Raw genomic sequence first — 19,848 nt, forward strand, 5'->3', positions numbered from 1 at the left:
GATTCAGGTCACTGTGCAAAGGTCACAAAGGGGAACACCTCTAACGGGAGAAGCCTCATGCCTTGTGTCTGGGTAAAGAACATTCTGGAGGCAGCATGCACGCTGGAGAAAAGTCCATGCAGGCTAAAGCAGACTCAGAGGTCAGCCATCAGGGCTGACCTGAAGAAAGGTGCTCTCCAAATGACCCCTGGACTCTCACCTGCATGTGTGGTTTTTCCTCTAACTCACCTGTCCCTATCATCTCGATGCTGTCCAGGCTCCACCTCCGCGTCTGCCGCTCTCCCATCCACTCTAGAAAAGGCTCTGATGAATGCCCTTTGGGGTTCAGGTGTTGAAACCCCGGAGAAGAGTTAGCAGACCAGGGAAGAGGGAGAGCGCAGCCAGTAGCCATGCAGCTGCCCATGGGGAAGCCATCGCTCTCTTGCAGACAGCTCATGCCTTCACCCAAAGCAAAGCTCACAGGAGGGTCAGCTTCCACAGAGAAGAATGTCTGCTGGGCCCTGTGCAAGACCTTAATGCAGCAGAGTCATTAGGGTTCTTCGTCAGTATTCTGCTTTCCATAATTTTTCCTGAAGGGTCCTGTTGTTTGCCATTTCTATAAAGACCCTCCCGGCTGTCCTCCAGAGCCATTGTCCATGCGGAGTGGCACAAAGAATTGTCATCCATTTAGATCCACTTCCAGGATGCTCTTGGATTCTGCTTTGAGGGAGTTTTCCGAAGTCCCAGGGTATCCGATAGCCCCCCTGCCACCCTCCGCCATTTTGCACCTACCTCTCTGGTTTCCTCACCAACCCCAGGTGGTTCGGGACCAGATCTCGCACTGCACGGTGAAGCTGCGCCAGACCACGGGCCTCATGGAGTACTGCTTGGAAGTGATTAAGGAGAACGATCCCAGCGGCTTTCTGCAGGTCAGTGCTTACGAGGTCTTCCTCCTGGTTCAGATGCCCCCTAGCACTGAGTGGAGGACTTGCAGATGGAACATCCCGTAGCCTGGCTTGCATGTGTCCTTCAATAGCAGAACCTCCCTGTATACTCAGTAAGTGTAGGAGAGCCTGTTGGAGAACGCTGACTTCCTGGGAGTCTCTGGCATCCTATGCTACAAGATGAGAAGTCCGTGGGCTGGTGTGTGCTTTAGTTCTTGTGCTTAACCCTGTAATTCCTTCCAAAGAAGAGAGTATTGCCTTGCCTGAGAATCGGGCCTTCTCCCTAACAGTTTTGCCAGCAGAAGTCATTGTGTGCACAGTTCCTGCTCCCTCCTCCTGCTCAGTAAACCTATTGTTTTCTCCAATGGTATAGAGGGGTTGTTTTGGTTTTTGCTTTTGTTCACTATCAATTATAAAGTGCTATGGTGTAAGCTAGGGTTTACTTACATTTTTGGTACCAATGACAAGGAGTTTCTAACTAAGCTAGGGCATCTAGATCTCCTCCAGTTCGTGTTCTGCAGACACCCAAGAGTGACAGATGGGGGCTGGATGTAAGAAAGGGAAGAGGTCTCTTCCAAAGAATCAAGCGGGAGGGGCTGGAGAGATGGCTCAGAGGTTGGGAGCATTGCCTGCTCTTCCAAAGGTCCTGAGTTCAATTCCCAGCAACCACATGGTGGCTCACAACCATCTGTAATGAGGTCTGGTGCCCTCTTTCTGGCCTGCAGGCATACACACAGACAGAATATTGTATACATAAAATAAATAAATATTAAAAAAAAGAATCAAGCGGGAGTCCCATGAAGATGACGCATTTAGGGTGGAAGAGGATGTGTAGCGGCCTCTCTGGCTGGCGAACCTCATTCCCAAATCTTGTCCGGCTGCCCACACCTTGGTATGGAAGGGTCGATAGAGCCTTTGAGCCTATAGAACAAACTAATTTCCAGTGTATCATTTTCTTCAGCGCTGTCCGCATTTGGAAGCTCAGTAATAAATGCATGGGTGTATTCCAGGTGTATCTACTCGTCGGTTGAAGGCCCTAATTATTTACAGTGGCCTCCTTCCAACTCAACAAAAATGTTCAGATTTGCTTCAGAAGCTATGGGCAACCCTAGTCAGGACACAGTCATTCTCACCGAGCACCTGAGATGGGAGGAGCTTGTGGTCCTTGCCATTAGGTGGCAATGCTTAGAGTCCAGGAACAGCATTGTGGTTTGAATGCAACGTTGTGTTTCTTATGCTGTGGTCTTTGATGTGATTAGATTTCAGACGCCCTCATCAGGCGAGTCCACTTGACTGAGGACCAGTGGGGGAAAGGCACGCTCACCCCCAGGATGACCACGGACTTTGACTTGAGCCTGGACAACAGCCCCCTGCTGCAATCCATTCACCAGCTGGACTTTGTGCAAGTGAAAGGTGAGTCCTCTGTCCCCAGAGTCCACGCTGTCCTGAGCAGATACTGCTGCTTGAAGAGGTGGGGGTGACCCTATGTTGAAGGTCATAGTGTCCAGAGTGAGCCTGGAGAAAGGCGCTCAGCAATTCCAAGCACTTGCTGCTGGGCATGGTGGTGCATTCCTTTAATCCCAGCACTCAGCAGGTGGAGACAGGCTCCTCTGTCAGTTCAAGGCCAGCCTGGTTTACTACTGAGCTCCAGATAAGACAAAATTAGGATAAATTCTGATTAGAAGAATCAGAAGAGGAAGGAGGGGAAGGGTGGGGGGAATGAAGAAGAGAAAGAAAAGGAAAGGAGCTTTCTCTGCTCTTGCAGAGGGTCCATGTTCAGTCCCCAGCACCCACTTCAGGCAGCTTACATGTACCCACTCTGGCATCTGGGGGCCCTGGCACACACACACGGCACACATACACTTGAATAAAATCTCTTTAAAATCTAGAGCGACTCTCACCTACGTGGGAGAATGAAAACACCTCCATTTTAGCTGTGTAAGCCGAGCAAGTCTGATAAACTCAGATATACTCAACCCTGGAGAATTCACATGTCCGCAGGAGAGCCACTGACAACCCAGAGACAGTCAGAAGGGGAGGTCACTGTACACAGCTAAGACCTTCCCACAGTGACACACACACACACACACACACACACACACACCGCATAGTGCCGAATGCCACGGAAACCTGGCGTTGAAATGAAAGCATCCTCTCGGAGGGAGAGAGCAAATGAATGAGAGTTGGAGAGGACGGCTGGAAACTGGGAGAGAAATGACAAGGAGACAAACTTTACGATTAGCTTATAGAACGAAAGGATGTAGCGAGCTCTGGTTGAAGAATTTTTTTTTTTTTAAGTTGGGCACCAAGAGGAAGTATGTGTACTTATGTTTAAAAACACAAGTCAGGGAGGCTGGAAAGATGGCTCAGGGGGTTCGTCCCAACAACAACGTGGTGGCTCACAACCATCTATAATGAGATGTGGTACCCCCTTCTGGTGTGCAGGCATACATGCAGGCAGAACACTGCACACATAATAAATAAATGCATCTTAAAAAAAATACAAGCCAGGCGTGCAGTGGTATTTTTTATGGTCGTGTCACTAATCCATCTGAAGACTATTTCTGATTTTTTTTAATTTCGTGTTTTTGACATATGTAGAGTCATACAACTACCACCACAATCGAGATAAGGAACTATTCCAAAGCCAGGTGAAAGGGTGGAGGTCTCTGACCCCAGCAATGAGAAGGCAGAGGCAGGAGGATCATGATTTCAGACCAGAGTGAACAACGTCCTAAGATTCTGTCTCAAGAACTAAGCAGAAAGGCCACCCTCCGTCACACACCAACCCGCCCCCATCCTCAAATCCATGGCAGCTACTGCTATGTCCTCCAACTCTGCCACTTTTAACACTTTCTGACCTTCTGTGAAAACGGAAGAAATTGGGCCACGCATGGTGGCACATTGCCTACTCCCCGCATCCAGAAGGCAGAGGCCTGTGAGTTCCAGGTTAACCAGGTCAACACAGCATATTCCAGGTCAACAAGTATTATATCATGAGACACTGTATCAAACCAAGTAGATACAAACCTTTCCAACGATTCAAAAATAAAAACAATGCTTGTCAGAGCTGCAGAGGAGACCCGGCAATTAAGAATGCTTGCTGCTCTTGTAGAGGGCCAGAGTTTGGTTCCCAGGACCCACATCAGGCAGGTGACAAAGCCACTTGGAACTCCAGCTCCAGAGGAACTAACATCGCCTGGTCTCGTTGGGCACTGCCTTCTCATGCACAAACCCACACACATACATACACATAAATAAATAAAAGTAAAATCTTTTCCTAGCTGGAGAAATTGATTTGCATTCTTTACCTCTTAATTTAAGCATACATGTAATAAATGAATCTTAAAAGTAAATACTTTGCAAATTGTATATGGTAGGGGAAAATCCTACCTGTTTCTCTGCGTACTAAACAGACTTCTATAACCAGAGAGGTTATAGTTTTAGTACTGTTAGTGCTTCTGCCGTGAGGGCGAATTCATCTGTGTGTTTGGCGCTCGTGCATCTCCTTTTCATGACCCTTTGCTCTTGGTTTCTCAGCTTTCTTATTTTTTTCTATTGATAGACACTCATTTGAGATGACGCCTTAACCAACTTTTAAACTACTGTATAGATTGTAAGTTAAAATGCCTGGGGTAATAAAAGATGAGGGCATTTGTGGGATGTTGACCAAACCAGACATTATCCCATGCAGCTGATTTTTCTCACTTCCATTTATTCTCGCAGTCCTAGAGGTCAGCTGGGGACATTGGGAGCACAGGAAACCTATGTTACACAAAGTGGTGGGGTTAGGGTTCCCCCCTCCCCATCAGGAAGTAGCTTCAGGACCCACTAGTATCCTTCCCAATCGGTTTCTACAAAATTAGTATATCCCAGTGTAGCTTCTTGGAGAAATATCTCATTTCCTTTCATACATGTAGTCATGTGTGTGTGTGTGTGTGTGTGTGTGTGTGTGTGTGAATTACAACAATTTTTTATTGCTGTTTAAAATCTTCTATGACCCTTACATGACAAAGTCAGTAAACCATCTCTTGCAGAGATATCGAACCTTAGGTTAATTGCCCTCAGCCAGCCTCTGTCTATCCTCAATCCTTTTAACAAAATAAAAGTTATGTCTCATGCAGCTTGGAGGAGGAGATATATCATAAAAGGGCAGAGCAAAGAGGGGGAAAATGTAACAACCCAATTCACCTTGGTACTAGGGCAGGAGGAAGGGGAAGTTCAAAGGTAGAAGAAGCCTTTTGAATATTTTGGTGGTGGCAGGGCAGTCTGTTCCCACACTCGCTGCCCTTTGTATCTGGTCCACCCATCTGCCCCCTATGGAGCTCAGGCCAGGTGGCAGGATGAACCTAGAGTGAGCAGGTCCTGGGCAGGTACAAGAGCGGAGGTCTGTGTGCTGGGCATCCGGGACCACTTTTCCAAGAAGAGTCCCGTTTTCACTTAGCAGAGCACACAGAGTTGAAAGTGGAGAAAGCTGTATGTTTAGACTGCTCAGGTCTGTACACAGGCAGCCGAGAATGCCAACCACACTAAGGGCTAAAATTTAGACCGTCCCTACGTGCAGTCACTGACCTGATATGCCCGACATCGAGAACAATTCCTTATGACATTATGAGACAAGACCATTCGGTGCGAGAGCAAAATTTCTGTTTAACACCTCACCTTAATTTAATTCGTTTTTTATTATTTTCTCTCTGCCTTGTTAATTTATGTGTCTTGCTTTGTGCTCATTAAGTTTAACCAATTCAGTGAGAGCCTGGTCCTGCTCAGTCTGAATAATTTTTACCTGTCAGATAATTGTGACGCAAAGAAAAGGCCAAGGTTGTGACGCAGGATCAGTTGACTGGCTGCAGTTGAGCCCACCCTGCCCCCACCTTTGGGATGTTTGTTAGTACAGGGACAGCTGTACCTAGTGTTCTGTTAGCTCATTCATTTTCTAGAGGAATTCTTAGGCCACCTAATGAACTGCCCCTTGACAATTTGTCAGGAAAGATATTCCTCCAAAACGTAAGTCCAAGTACAAAAGATGAAAATTAAATTGTGTTTGGAATAATATTACCATAATCTGACCACTATGAAATAACACTATCATTAGATATATATTTCTAACGATGTTACATGGGCACAGTAGAAACTCAAAATATTTTTAAGTAACTTAAAGTACGCATTTAAACTTCTGCTTGCTTCTTGACAAAAAGGAATTCGAATCTTTCTGGTTTTGAAATCTTGTCCAAGATGTTCCTTTTGTTGCTGTGGAAGAAAATGGGTCTTCTGCGGGTGCCCACAGGTTTCTACCCAGGCAGCTGCTGCTTATCAAGAATTCATCTTCTGGGGTCACTGCCTCAGTAGCTAAGGACCCTGCCACCCTGAGCAGGTGAAGTCCATCTAGAGAACACTGGACTTTCGTTGTATAGTTGCCTGAATTGTTCTGGCATGCTTCTAGGTGTCCCTTGATTAGAAGATCACTTCACCTTCTTTCCAAACCATTGGGAATGATGTTTGAGCACCTTGTCTTTAATTGTACAAAAACGACACGCCAAGTTTTGTCTCATGCTTTTATGAGAGATCGTTTTATGAATATTTTTCCAAGTTCTCAGTTGGTATCGTCCACTCTCTCTTGGATCACGGGAATAGAGTTTTCAGAGTCCCTTTGTAGTCTTCCAAGGTTCTGCTGTATGGGTAAGAACAGGTTTCAGACGTGCACTTTTTCTGAAGAATATTACCCTAAAATTATGTGAGCACATAGAACATTTAAGGCATGTCGCTAAAATCAATCGTCGGCATGTTAAATCCGTACTAGAACAAAGCTGTGACCTAAAACTCTACCAACCTTTTAGCACATAAAACCAAATGGTTGTTAATTTCTTTAAGTGCCTCTCCTCCCATGAGGACAAATTAATCTTCATTAACTCCCCTTGAATGCAATAGCCCTTGTTATGTTCCAAGGTCACAGTCAAGGACAGACTGATCTGAACAGACGCCCCTTTGTATCGCAGGGAACAAGCTTCAGGAGAGGGCTGGCAGAGATGGGTTAGCATGCACATATGCACAGGCAATCTGTTCACATGCAGAGGTTTGGGGACTGAAATGAACGTCCTCAGAACACGTGTGGTTCATCCTCCCTCGTGGACCAGCGATAACTTTCTAGAAATGCCCTGCATTTAACCTAAAGCAGTGGTTCTTCCTGATGCTACGACCCTTTCATACAATTCTTCATGCTGTCGTGACCCCCATGAAATTATTTCATTGCTACCTCATAACTGCAATTTTGCTACTGTTATGAACTGTAATGTAAATATTTGATATGCAGGATATCTGATATGTGACCCCAAGGGGGTCACGACCCACAGGTTGAGAAGCACTGCTCTAAAGCTTAAATGCCATTCATATTGTTCAGTCCCCATAGAGGAGAACCAGTGTGCTATGGCATTCCTGGTTTCAGATCAGGAATAAATATCTGAGGTTCCTATTTAACATATCAAAGTGGACTCTGGCTGCCAGGTTCTCCCTGCATCCCTCAGTCCCTACCTGTTATATGGCCCTCCTGGCTGGCATACCCCACTCCCTACCCTAAACTTCTCCAGCCCAGGGCTTCCCCCAGAGACTCTTCTCTATATAATCCAGTCATGTTTGTTACCACCCCCTTAGTACCTTTGGACCTCCTGGCTGCTATACCTGTTTCCCTTCTCTCTTTTCCCTTCCCCTTTCCCCTCACATGGCTCAGGGTCATGTCCACTCTGAACCCTCCCAGATGTCCCTGTCTCTAGCTGTGCTCTCCCATATCTCACATGTCTACAACAAACCTCCTCCTCCATACCTAGGAGCCCTCATGCTCCTTTTCCTTTATATTTGTTTTTTTCCATTCATTTGGTGCTGAAACCTGGGAGCAGTCATGTTCCTTTCCTTTCTATCTCTTTTTTCATTTGCTGAACAATGTAGCTCTGAATGGGAGTTACTTCAACAATAACAGTAACGCTTAGGGACCTTTGCCACCCCTGGTATAAGGAACAGAAACATCTGGAATGAGATGTGGAAACTTTGCTCTAGTACAAAATTCCCATGACCCAGCTGCAGGAGCAGCTGATGACATGCCACGCCCACAGCCTCAGAGCCGGCCTGATAGATCAGGTCCCAATCCCATCACTTGGTAGCCATGAAACCTCCCTGGGTTTCAGTTTCTTTGTCTAGGAAACAGATATAAGAAGAGGGTGGCTGTGGAAAATGGATGCATGGAAGCCTCTTACCAGCCGAGTATTCATAAAGCATTCTTTAGGGTTTGTGGTCCCAGTGGGAGTGTGGGAAGTTGGCGTCCTTTCCCCCTTGTCCTCATCATGTTGCTGTTGGTTTCATAGAGGAATTCGGGGGGGGGGGGAGGCATTGTTAGTGCTCATGACAAGAAGAAGAAGAGGGAGAACCTAGAGAAGGAGCGAGCTGCCTTCAAATGATGAGATCTGAAAACAGTTGCAGAAGGAACTGTTCTAGAACAGAGCCCCAAGCCTCACCTCCACCAGTTTCCACAGAAGCACAAGGAACAGCATGTTGTATCCAAGAGAACTTGGAGTCTGTAGTTTATCCTTATAGTGCTATTTATCACGATAATGCTATTATCGTGATCAGACCAAGAGAGACCAATGGCAAAGGGAAAGCCAGAGATGTCCCAGAATGAACACGAGAAACAAAGACCAAAACAGTTAGGGAAGCCCCACACACAATAAAGTAAAGCATTCTTGGACCTCAGCTCTGAAGCTGCTTTTGTGCTATATGATAAAATACAGAATGATTGAAAATTCTTTGCATTTCTTGTAGACCACACATGTATTTCATACCTAATAAAATGAAATAAGGTGACATAACACCTACCATAAAAATCTAGCCCTGAGTCTTAGCTAATGTGGTTATAACTTTGACATGCTTGCTTTTTATGTATTACATCATTTGGAGGTAAATATGGAATAGATGAAAATAAAAAAAATAGTTCTTAGCATGTGGGGAAACAGAATCAGACATGCAACAGATTCCAGTTTAGCTGTGCTGGTGTCGCTGTGTACTGCCCTACCCCTGCCTGCTTTGCTCATTTTCCTGCCATTTACGTCTGAGACAATATTGAGATCTGAACCTTAGTGACAGCTTTATTTCTATCTTTTCTTTCACAGTCTTCCTACTGGGCACTCAAAAATTCCAGTATTTTAATTACATCCGGCATTGTGTATTTCAATTAATCACTTAATGATGCCTTTGCCTAATGGAGATTCTTGTTTTTGCTCAGAAAACGCAGACATTTGTATGATTTAGGTTGAAATCATTTTGTTATCTTATTAGTTGACTTTGTAATTGAAGAAGTGTACACTTGCCTGCAGCATGAATGGAGGAAAATGAAAGATTGATAAGCAGTTAATGAGACAGACAGTCCAAGGAATAGATTTATGATAGACCTAATGAAATAAACATCCCAGAGAAATTCATCCATGTCTCCAGAAGCCCTCTGAGCAACAGTTTGGCTAAATCCCAACATAAACATAAAATATGTATTCCTTTTATAAGGAAAACATATTTTTTTACTTTTTAATTGATTTTATTGAACTATACATTTTTCTCTACTCCCCTCCCTGCCTCTCCCCTCCCCTTCCACCCTCTCCCATGGTTCCCATGCTCCCAATTTACTCAGGAAATCTTGTCTTTTTCTACTTCCCTTGTAGATTAGATCTATGTATGCCTCTCTTAGGATCCTTATTGTTGTCTAGGTTCTCTGGAATTGTGAATTGTAGGCAGGTTTTCTTTACTTTATGTTTAAAACCCATTTATGAGTGAGTACATATATTTGTCTTTCTGAGTCTGGGTTGCCTCACTCAATATGATGAGGAAACATTTTTAATAACAAAACCTTCACACACTAATAGACTTCAAACCAGTCCCCAGCAGCAACACCCAAGTGATGCCTGTTCCTGTGTGGGTGCTCATTGCAGCCTTTGGGAGTTACGGCTTCTGTCTCCTTTTCTCATCTAGTCCTGTAGTTTGATATTAAACTAGGCAATGAGTTTCTCTCCTTTCCTCCAAATTCAGATGTTCTGGGCCCCCCATGGCTGCAAAAGCCATGGGTATTTTGGAAGATTCTGTTCTATAAGACATTGAAATTTGAGACTTCCCATCCTAAAATGGTCTCCTCCAATGAACTACTCCCCGATTTAGCAGCTCAGATCTGGTTTCATTGAAAGTCTTGTCCTTCACATCATGTGTGTTGTACCTGCTTTTGTCTCCTGTGTCACCCACCATAGATCCTGTTTCCTGAACTGCTGTTAAGTCAACATTGTCCTGGTTGGAATGACTGACAGAAACATTTAACTCAGTGCATAGCACACCGTGCCCAATGGTGATGCAGCACACCAGGTGTTCCATAATTAGCATTTGTTCATCTAAATGCTCCTGAACATAAATTCCAACCTGTTTTCTCCTGTTATTAAAGTATAGGGTCAGGGGAAATGTTCTGGGGCTAATTTAAAAAAAAATGTTGCTAAGGGAATGGAGAAATGGCTCAGTGATTTGCAGAAGACTTGAGTTCAGTTCCCAGAACCAATTCAGTGGCTCACAACTGTCTATAGCACTATTGCAGGGTATTTGACACCTTCTTCTGAGCTCCATGGGCACCAGACATGCAAGGGGTGCACATGCATACATGCAGGCAAAACACTCATACATGTAAATAAAATAAATACTTTATTTAAAAAAATATTTTCTAAAACATTGCCTTCAGCTACATATATCGAGTTCCTATATTAGGAACTGGAATTGTCAACTAGCATGTGTCTGAAGATTCAACTACTGAGTAGTTTTAAATAATACAAAAGAATCAGTCTAAATTATAGAGGGTTATTAACTCAGTTGATTCTCATAAGACTTGGAAACACCAAGAGTCCCTGTCACACTGAGATCTGCTCATGGGCACCTGGGCTTCCAACCAACCTGTTCTATACCTGAAAAGCAGGGTACCTGACCTCTCACTGTCCCAAGTGACAACTGCCATGATAATATGATGTCAGGTTCTTCACAAGTTTCAGATCAAGTGACACGGCTTGTGTCCCTTGGTACCAAGTTTCAAAAATCCACAGCTGTTATTGTTTATTGGCACAAGATCTGGAAGACCATTAGTGAGCGGCTGGGCGAGTGGATGGGTGGGTGGGTGGGTGGATGAATGGATGGATGGATGATGGACAGGGCTGTGTGTATGTTTCTAGACTTCTTCCTTGCCAGTGGGAAGCTTCTCATTGTGAGCTAATATAACAGTTGTAACTCAGCAGAAGCTAGAACGGCACTAATTTCTCTTTAGCTTCCTCTCCAGTCCCCGCGACCCCCATCCTACAGCTGGAGGAGTGCTGCACCCATAACAACAGCGCTACACTGTCCTGGAAACAGCCCCCGCTGTCCACTGTGGCCGCCGAAGGATACATTCTGGAGCTGGATGATGGCAGTGGTGGTCAGTTCCGGGTAAGCAGACAACCTACTTATAAAGCATTGCCAGGGACTCCCTCAGAAGACCTGCGGTGCCGTCAGGGCATGGTCTTTCCATCTCTCCTGAGGGTGGGCCACCCCAGCAGGGATTTCTTGTAATGTATCAACAAAGATGGATGGGTCTGTCAAATCAACCTGACCTTTCGAAAAGACAGTTTAGCTGTGTGGCAGAACTTCTTGTCTCTCTGAGCCTTTGGGTCTGCACCTGCCAGTGAGGGACCAAAGACAATAACATGTGTCTTACTTAGGGTTTCTATTGCAGAAGAGACCACAGCAATTCTTAGAGAGGAAACATTTAATTGGAGCTGGCTTACAGTTTCAGAGGTTTGGTCCATTATCTTCACAGCCACGTGCATGCAGGCATGTGCTGGAGAAGGAACTGAGTCTCACATCTTCATCAGCAGGCAGCAGAAGCCGCTGTGCCACTGGGCACAACTTGAGCATAGGAGACCTCAAGGCCCACCTTGGCAGGGACACACTTTCTCCAGCAAGGTCACACCTACACCAACAGAGCCACACCGCCTAATAGTGTCGCTCCCTTTGGGGCCATTTTCTTGCAAACCACCCCAACATGCTTATGGTGCATTGGTTCTCAGAGTCCATCAGATGGTCTGTGTAAGATCAGAGTGCTGCCGCATCCATGGTGAGTCTGCAACGCTGGCCGTTACTATCACCATCATGACTTATTGCTAACGATGCCATGAACCATTGCCTGAGTTCTGTTTCTGCTATGACAGATTCTAATATATTGCATGGACACTTTTCTTACCTGGCAGACTCTTCTATTACAGCCTCCTTTGGTGAAAGTTTTTCTCGTAAATCTTTCTCCAGTTCTTTTTGGTTTTTCCTGAGTCTTTCATCAGACAGAAACTGGTGCCCCAAAATTATTATGTCCACAAGGCAAAGGGGTTGCCTCTGGATAAGAGACAGCTGCCTTTTGGCAAAACATGGCCGTGGTGCCCATAGATTAATGATCTCTAGTGGCGGCCTATCTATGTGTGCCTACTTCTGTCTCAAACACACTGTGTTACTCAGAGTTCTTTAGAGGGATAGAACTTATAGAATGACACTCTATCTATATATACACATATACTGTTGAGGGCCATGGAAGTACACAGCAGGTGACAACTAGTGTTCAGATGTCAACCCACCAGAGGAATGATTCTCTGATGGAGGAGAATCCCATCTAGGCAGGGCCTTTGGGACCACTGACTCAGGAAACTGTTGCTCCTGTCTGTAATTTTACATGTGCTAAAGCAGCTATGGTGTCTCCCCAATACCTACACTGCAATGTGTACTCTCATGCAATGTGTATATATTATCTCATGATTGCATCTCACTTAATCTTATGAGCACATATATTGGTGGATGGTCAGGAAAATTATTTCTCATTAAGCTGTATAATTTTGATGTATAGAGTATATACTAGGAAATGTTTCATAACTAGATCTATTGCCCCACAAGGACTGTAAGACACTTAAAAGCCTGCTTTGTTCCTTTGACTCAAACTACACACAATTAGCTCACTTTCACCTTAGAGCAAGTTCAAAATAGGCTTAATGTTTCTGTAAATGGATCATAAGTTAAAAACTTTACAGATATGCGCAAGATCAGAGTTGCAGATATCTAGCCAAGGTTATTAACACAAAGCAACCTAAAAAGTCAGGCCAGTTCTTTGCTTGCCACGCCTGGCTGAGAAGACCTGTCTCTCTGCACAGAGCTCTCTGCAGCTTGTCTCATCAGACACTGTGGCCTCTGGTCAGTCTTACACCTGGAACCTTGAAACTTTGCATTGCCATGGTAAATGGCACTCGACTTCTTACCAAGGAGTGTGCTACGATCAATAAGATGTAACTCATAACTTTTTTTCTCTTTGCTTCAAGCCTCCTGTAAAAATATATTTAAGCTAGATGAACAAAGAAGCAAGAGAGAATCGGAGCTAGAAAGAATTAGAGCAGAGAATAGAAACAAAGGAGAACTAGAAGCTATAGAGGTAGACTTGGCGCTAGCAGAATAAAGAGTGTGATGAGAACAGCATGTGTGTGAGTTCATTCCGTATCTCTCAGATAGACAACCTTCAAACTCAGTTTCACTTCACATTGAACCTCTTCCTCGAACCCTGGAGGCTGCCCTGAAGAGCTGGACTCTCAGGCTACTGTTAACATATAAAGGAGATTTATCAGAATGACTTACAGGCTGTGTCCAGCTAATCCGACAATGGCTGGCTATGAACAGACAGTCCAAGAATCTAGTAGTTGTTCAGTGCACGAGGCTGGATATCTCAGCTGGTCTTCAGTACATGCTGGAATCCTGAAGAAGTAGACTCTGATGCCCGTGATGGAATGGACTTGTTAGTGAGGGCGAAAGCAAGCAGGCAAAGAGAAAGGCTTTCTTCTTCCACTTCTATATAGGCAGCCAGCAGAAGGTGTGACCCAGGTTAGAGAGAGATGGGTCTTCCCATTTAATTTAATTTTTAAATTAAATTAAATTTCTGATTTAATTAAGAAAAAACATCCCTCATAGGTGTGCCCAGCCATTTTGGAGTTTTAGTTTGTTTCAGATGTAGTGAAACCAACAACCAAAATAGCCATCACACATGTGTACACACAGGCATGCCCACACACACGCGCGCGCACACATAGACACACACACACACACACACACACACACACACACACACTGCGCACCTTCTACATTCCACCCCAGTCTTCTACAATTCTCCTCAAGTTCTCTCCTTTGGCAGGGAAGCCTTTATTTACATATGTGTTGACAGGCGTGGAAACAGCATCATATCTAAATATCATTGAAGGCTACTGCCATCCCAAGGTCTCATGTTCCTTCTGCAGCCTACATGCATGTGAACTGAGCACTCCCATCTCTGAGCACTCCCCCTCCCTCTCTGAGCACTCACTCCCCGCCCCTCTCTGAGCACTCACTCTCCACCCCTCTCTGAGCACTCACTCCCCATCCCTCTCTGAGCACTCACTCCCCATCCCTCTCTGAGCACTCACTCCCCATCCCTCTCTGAGCACTCACTCCCCATCCCTCTCTGAGCACTCACTCCCCGCCCCTCTCTGAGCACTCACTCCCCATCCCTCTCTGAGCACTCACTCCCCATCCCTCTCTGAGCACTCACTCCCCGCCCCTCTCTGAGCACTCACTCCCCATCCCTCTCTGAGCACTCACTCCCCGCCCCTCTCTGAGCACTCACTCCCCGCCCCTCTCTGAGCACTCACTCCCCATCCCTCTCTGAGCACTCACTCCCCGCCCCTCTCTGAGCACTCACTCCCCGCCCCTCTCTGAGCACTCACTCCCCATCCCTATCTGAGCACTCACTCCCCATCCCTCTCTGAGCACTCACTCTCGTCCCTCTCTGAGCACTCACTCCCCATCCCTATCTGAGCACTCACTCCCCATCCCTCTCTGAGCACTCACTCTCGTCCCTCTCTGAGCACTCACTCCCTGCCTCTCTCTGAGCACTCACTCTCTGCCCCTCTCTGAGCACTCACTCTCTGCCCCTCTCTGAGCACTCACTCCCCGCCCCTCTCTGAGCACTCACTCCCCATCCCTATCTGAGCACTCACTCCCCGCCCCTCTCTGAGCACTCACTCCCCATCCCTATCAGAGCACTCACTCCCCATCCCTCTCTGAGCACTCACTCCCCATCCCTCTCTGAGCACTCCCCATCCCTCTCTGAGCACTCACTCTCCATCCATCTCTTTCATCCGCAGGTCTTATCTGACAGGCCCAGATCTCTACCTGTGGAGAATTTTCAACTTTGACATGCTGAAGCCAGCCTAAACTTAAATTTAAACTAAACAACTTACGTTCTCACAGCTAAGGTTCTTCTCTATCTGTCTGTCCTTTCAAAGACATTACACTCAGAAACGGAGCACCAGCTGGCCCTTCCTTCCTAAAGGCCCAGGATTAAAAGAAGTCAGCCTCTGGTCCCTTCTAGTCAAACCATGGCTCTCACATCCAGATCCCTTCCACTCATCCGCAGCCACCATAAGATGGGGTCACCCTTCTGCTAGGATATGACTCCTTCCAGGCCCCATCTATTTATTCAGCCCTGGCTTTACCTGGGAACTTGTTAAAAATGCATTATCTCAGACTGTACTTCAGGGACCTTTGGGAATAAAAGCCATATTGTAATAAGACGCATAGGAAACTCCATGTGCACAGGTGTTCAGAATCCCCGAGTGAGCGAAGGTAACATGCAGGTTTCCTAACACTGTGGCAGTAATGAGCTTGGAGGAATGGGACCTCCAAGACCTCCAGCAGGGAGCTGTCACTTTAACTTGTGCCTTGAATGTAAATTGTTCTCACCATGACATCAGCCGAACTTTGCAAAGTGTACAGCTGAGGAGGGAAGCCAATGCCTAACCTAGGCTGAAAACACGTTATGCTAGGCTTTATTTTAAGCCTTTGAAATGTCATCCCCCCTACACCACCCCTTCCCTCCGTACTGTGGTGCAAAACTCCATTCCAATGGCTTTAAGTATAATCCTTGTGATAGTTCCTGAAATGAGGAACACAGCCTACAGACTACCTTCATGGTCTCATGTTTTGAAAAAAACGCTTTTCACAAACCATCCGGATGGATAAAGGTGACGTTCTTTAAAACACCAGACATAAGCATAATCTTAGCCAAAGATTCCCAGTTAGAGTTTTTAAATTACGATCTGTGGATCACTATTAGGCAACTGAGCCCACTGCAAATCTAAAGTTAGATTGCCCTCACACCCATCTTGAAAAGAAGGTATCAATGTCCCCATTTTACAGATTAGGTAAGTAAAGCCTTAAGCAACAAATTGAACAGCCCAGTAGCTCATAGAATTCAAGTCTGGATCGGGCAGATACTGAAGTTGTGCTCCCGATCACTGAGCAGAATCCATCCCTCTTGGGGTTCACATTCAGTAGGGTCCCCTTTTCTGTTGACAGGAAGTGTATGTTGGAAAAGAAACCATGTGCACCGTGGATGGCCTTCACTTCAACAGCACGTACAATGCTCGTGTCAAGGCCTTCAACAAAACAGGAGTCAGCCCCTACAGCAAGACACTGGTCCTCCAGACGTCTGAGGGTAAGGCCCTTCAGCAGTATCCCTCAGAGCGGGAACTACGTGGCATCTAACGTGGCTGGCAGCCTGGAGGTAACCCCGTCAGAGCCACGGCCCCAGAGCCGCTGTCCCTCTCCCGCCTTTAGAAGGCCCAGTGAGATGAGGATGTGAGCAAACCAGAGACCCCACATCAGCAGCTCCCATGGCTTCCTTTGCTAACGCTCTAAGCTACTGTGGAAGAAGCAGAACGTGAAAGCCTGAATGTGCCCTGGTGTCTAAGATGGAGACACTTAAGCTCTAGAGCAGGCTCCCGGTCTCCACGAAGCCACCTCAGTGGCCACTGTTGCCCAGATGATTCTCCATGTCTTTGTAGCTCTTGCTTGCTCCTGACAGGGCTGGGATGTAGATTCTTTCCAACTTTAGATCCATATGATTGGAACATCTTGGCGGTGGGTATGGGTGCTAGAGCCTGTTGACCACTTCTGGCTTAACCAGCCCGGACTACTTCCTTTCCTACCCAAAGCCCAGGCCATCAGCACCAGGACTGAGATTTCCTGTGGGCACCAAACAGGAAGAGACCAGCAACTCTGCTTTACCTCGTCATGTGGGTCATTGCCAGTCCCTCTAGGGGTGGTTAGGCTGCCCGGGGCCACTGTACAACATTGGTTCTCTAGAGGACATTTGATTCTTGTCTGTACTTTAGATATTCTGGTCATCAGAGACAATCTGTCTAGAAGAGGCTTGCATTTGATGGCCTGGTGTAACCTCTGAGGCTTTAATGGTTGTTTTTTGTTTTTTTGTATTTTTACAAGCAGCGGGAGCACATGAGACTAAACCTATGAAGGGTATGTCTGGCTGGTGCCAAAGCATTTTGAGACTTTGGGGTGTTGTCTTAATTGTGGAAGTTACCTCCTACCCACTAGGCATTCTCCACAACTATCTCTGATGTTGACTTTGTTCAAGATGTTGACTTTGTTAGCTAAAAATACTGTGCTGGTTTCTCCCACCTTCCACATGCCTCGCCATGTGTCAGTCACCCCTAAAACGGTCCACATGGTTCAAAACAAGCACAACTCTGAGTCCCACAGCAAGGGTAAAATCCCCAGAGCTGTAAAAGCAATGCTTTGGGGAGGGGTGGAAGGGCTGGGTGAAGCTATTCAACAAAAAGGCTCTGTAAAGGACCAAATGCTCACATGACCTGTACCCACAGAGATGGCAGTGATGTCACGTCTAGCTGTCTGCCCAGACTTAACATTTTAGCAACTTCCTCCTGGGATGGCTACCAGCTTAAGAGCCCTTACCTCTTTTCCCAAAATACCACGCTAAATGCTAAGGGCCTCCAAGAGTTCTTTCTAGAAGCAATGCAGAAGGCCTTGATGGTGCTGGCCACGTTTCCCCAGGGCCCTGAAGGTGACATGATAACATGGGGGTGTGCCTGGATGCAGAGCAGGGAGAAACTGTGGCCGTGTCACTGCTATCTGTCAACAGAGCTGTATGAAAACTGTTTCCCTTCTAACTAGGTTATAGAACTCACATTATGATACACAAACCAGTTCCTAACACAGCCCCCTGAGGACTTCTGTCTGTCCTTTCATCCTGCAGGAAGGTGTCATTTCTGAGTCCCTTTCAATGTTCATGAGATCCTGGTGTCTATTATTAGTTACAGGATGGGGACCTGCGACCCCCGGTACCACAGTCACAGACTTGGGGGTCATTTTCTAAGTGAAACTAACGGAACACGTTCTCTACAAACAAAGAAACTGTGTTGTAGAAATCCATTCCTCCATGAATTTTATATATATATTATGTACAAATATAAGGTATGTATGTGATGATGAGCCAACCCGACCATCATGTAGATTTCCCCGGTCTCTGTTCCTGCCTGGAAGGGACTCGCTCATGATGAAATAAAGTTCGCACACTTACTTCCTCCATCCTCGGTTTGTTCTGTTTGTCCTCCCTCCTCTAAGTAGTGACACAGACCTAGAAATTTAGGGGAAATGTAGCGAACTATCATTTTCAAAGGAGACTCAACCGATCCATTACAATAGAGAAAGCCCACCTCGCTACATCTGTTTTGGTTGTCTAAAAGGCAGAGAGAAAATGCCATCACAGATATCTGAGAATCTGTTGCACTTATACTTTATCGTGTTGTTGTTGTTTATTTTGCTGGTTTGGGGTGGAGGGGGGTGATTTTTTTTCTAGCTTTTGGCTGTGATAGAGTCCTTTACATCCTTCTTAGCAAGAAGCAACTTCTTCCCAAACTTCAGAGCCAAGTCTGTATCTAAGAAGGGTAGATTTCATAGGTGACAAGAAGTCCGAGTTAATGATACCTATGTATTATGTGGCTTAAGTCATTTGTCACAAAACCTTCTGCCGGCCTAGAGGTGACATTGCACAGGGGAAGCAGATGTGTGCTTTGTTGTGAATTCTGATCATTCCCCCCCCCCCAAAGTCACATGTTTCTGTCTGTCTGTCTATCAGAGTGTCTGCTGAGCGCCCATGGTACTACACAGTGGGTAGAAACAGTGGGGGAGGCCCTGCCCCTTTGCTGGGTGGAGCTTCCAGGCTAGTGAGGGGATGTGTTGTTTAACAACATACACATATCCACAAAGAGAAGAAAGACAACGATACTTAAGAAAATTGATCCAAAAACAACACACCGTAATTGAAGCTAATGGACAAAGCAATGTCACCTGAGTTCAAGTTAGGTCAGTTCCCTGAAAGCAGGTTTCTGGGGTTGGATCCAGGAGTGACACATGAATGAGGCCAGTCCCAATCGAAACCAAACTGTCCTGGCTTAGGAAGAAATGTAAATATAGGCAACTGCTAATCTTAATGAAATGGGGCTGACAGAGTGACTCAGCAGGGCACCTGCCCCGCTAGCCTGAGTACTGAGTTCCCCTTCAGTACCCCCATGTAGAAGGGGAGAGCCAACTCAGAAAAGTTGTCCTCTGTCCACACAGGCATGTCAGTGCCTCCCTCACACCATATACAAGTAATGGAATAAATACATAAATAAATAAATAAGTAAAATAAGCAAGCTAAAAATTTTGAAGAATTTTAATGAGATTTTAAAATAAGGCCCATAAATATGGTTGTATTTATTTTAATTAACTCGTTGAATGGCTATCCTGACCATACCCTGCCCTGTAAAAAAGTGTTGAAACCATTATGTACCAAGGCCTTATTCATACACTGTTCTCAGGCTCGTTCTGTGTGACAGACTGCACCCCCACCAAAAACAATCAGGCAGGGCCGAGAGCTGGTGAGGAACTTCCGTTTGTTTTCCCGTAATTTCCCTCTGCCTACCTGCACCAATAGTACCTTCTGTTTGTTTGCCATAATCTGGAGAGACTCAAG

The 19,848-nt window shown here is 45.8% G+C and overlaps 1 protein-coding gene across 19 annotated transcripts in view; it reads left to right on the plus strand.

Moving 5' to 3' along the window:
* Trim9 (tripartite motif containing 9) overlaps positions 1–19,848 on the plus strand; it is a 110,023-nt gene that overhangs the window by 70,602 nt on the left and 19,573 nt on the right. For 10 of the 19 annotated variants that reach the window (XM_087911774.1, XM_087911776.1, XM_087911777.1 and 7 more), the window contains exons 4-7: positions 798–908; positions 2,183–2,336; positions 11,245–11,402; positions 16,371–16,509. In XM_087911774.1, coding sequence (XP_087767900.1) covers positions 798–908; positions 2,183–2,336; positions 11,245–11,402; positions 16,371–16,509 — 562 coding nt within the window. Of the gene's footprint in view, positions 1–797; positions 909–2,182; positions 2,337–11,244; positions 11,403–16,370; positions 16,510–17,297; positions 17,331–19,848 lie in introns of all 19 variants that reach the window. The other 9 variants (XM_085697554.2, XM_087911770.1, XM_087911766.1 and 6 more) reach the window with 4 other exon arrangements.

Source organism: Myodes glareolus, chromosome 11 (assembly GCF_982192425.1).
Source record: "Myodes glareolus chromosome 11, mMyoGla1.1, whole genome shotgun sequence".
NCBI classification, from domain to species: Eukaryota; Metazoa; Chordata; class Mammalia; order Rodentia; family Cricetidae; genus Myodes; species Myodes glareolus.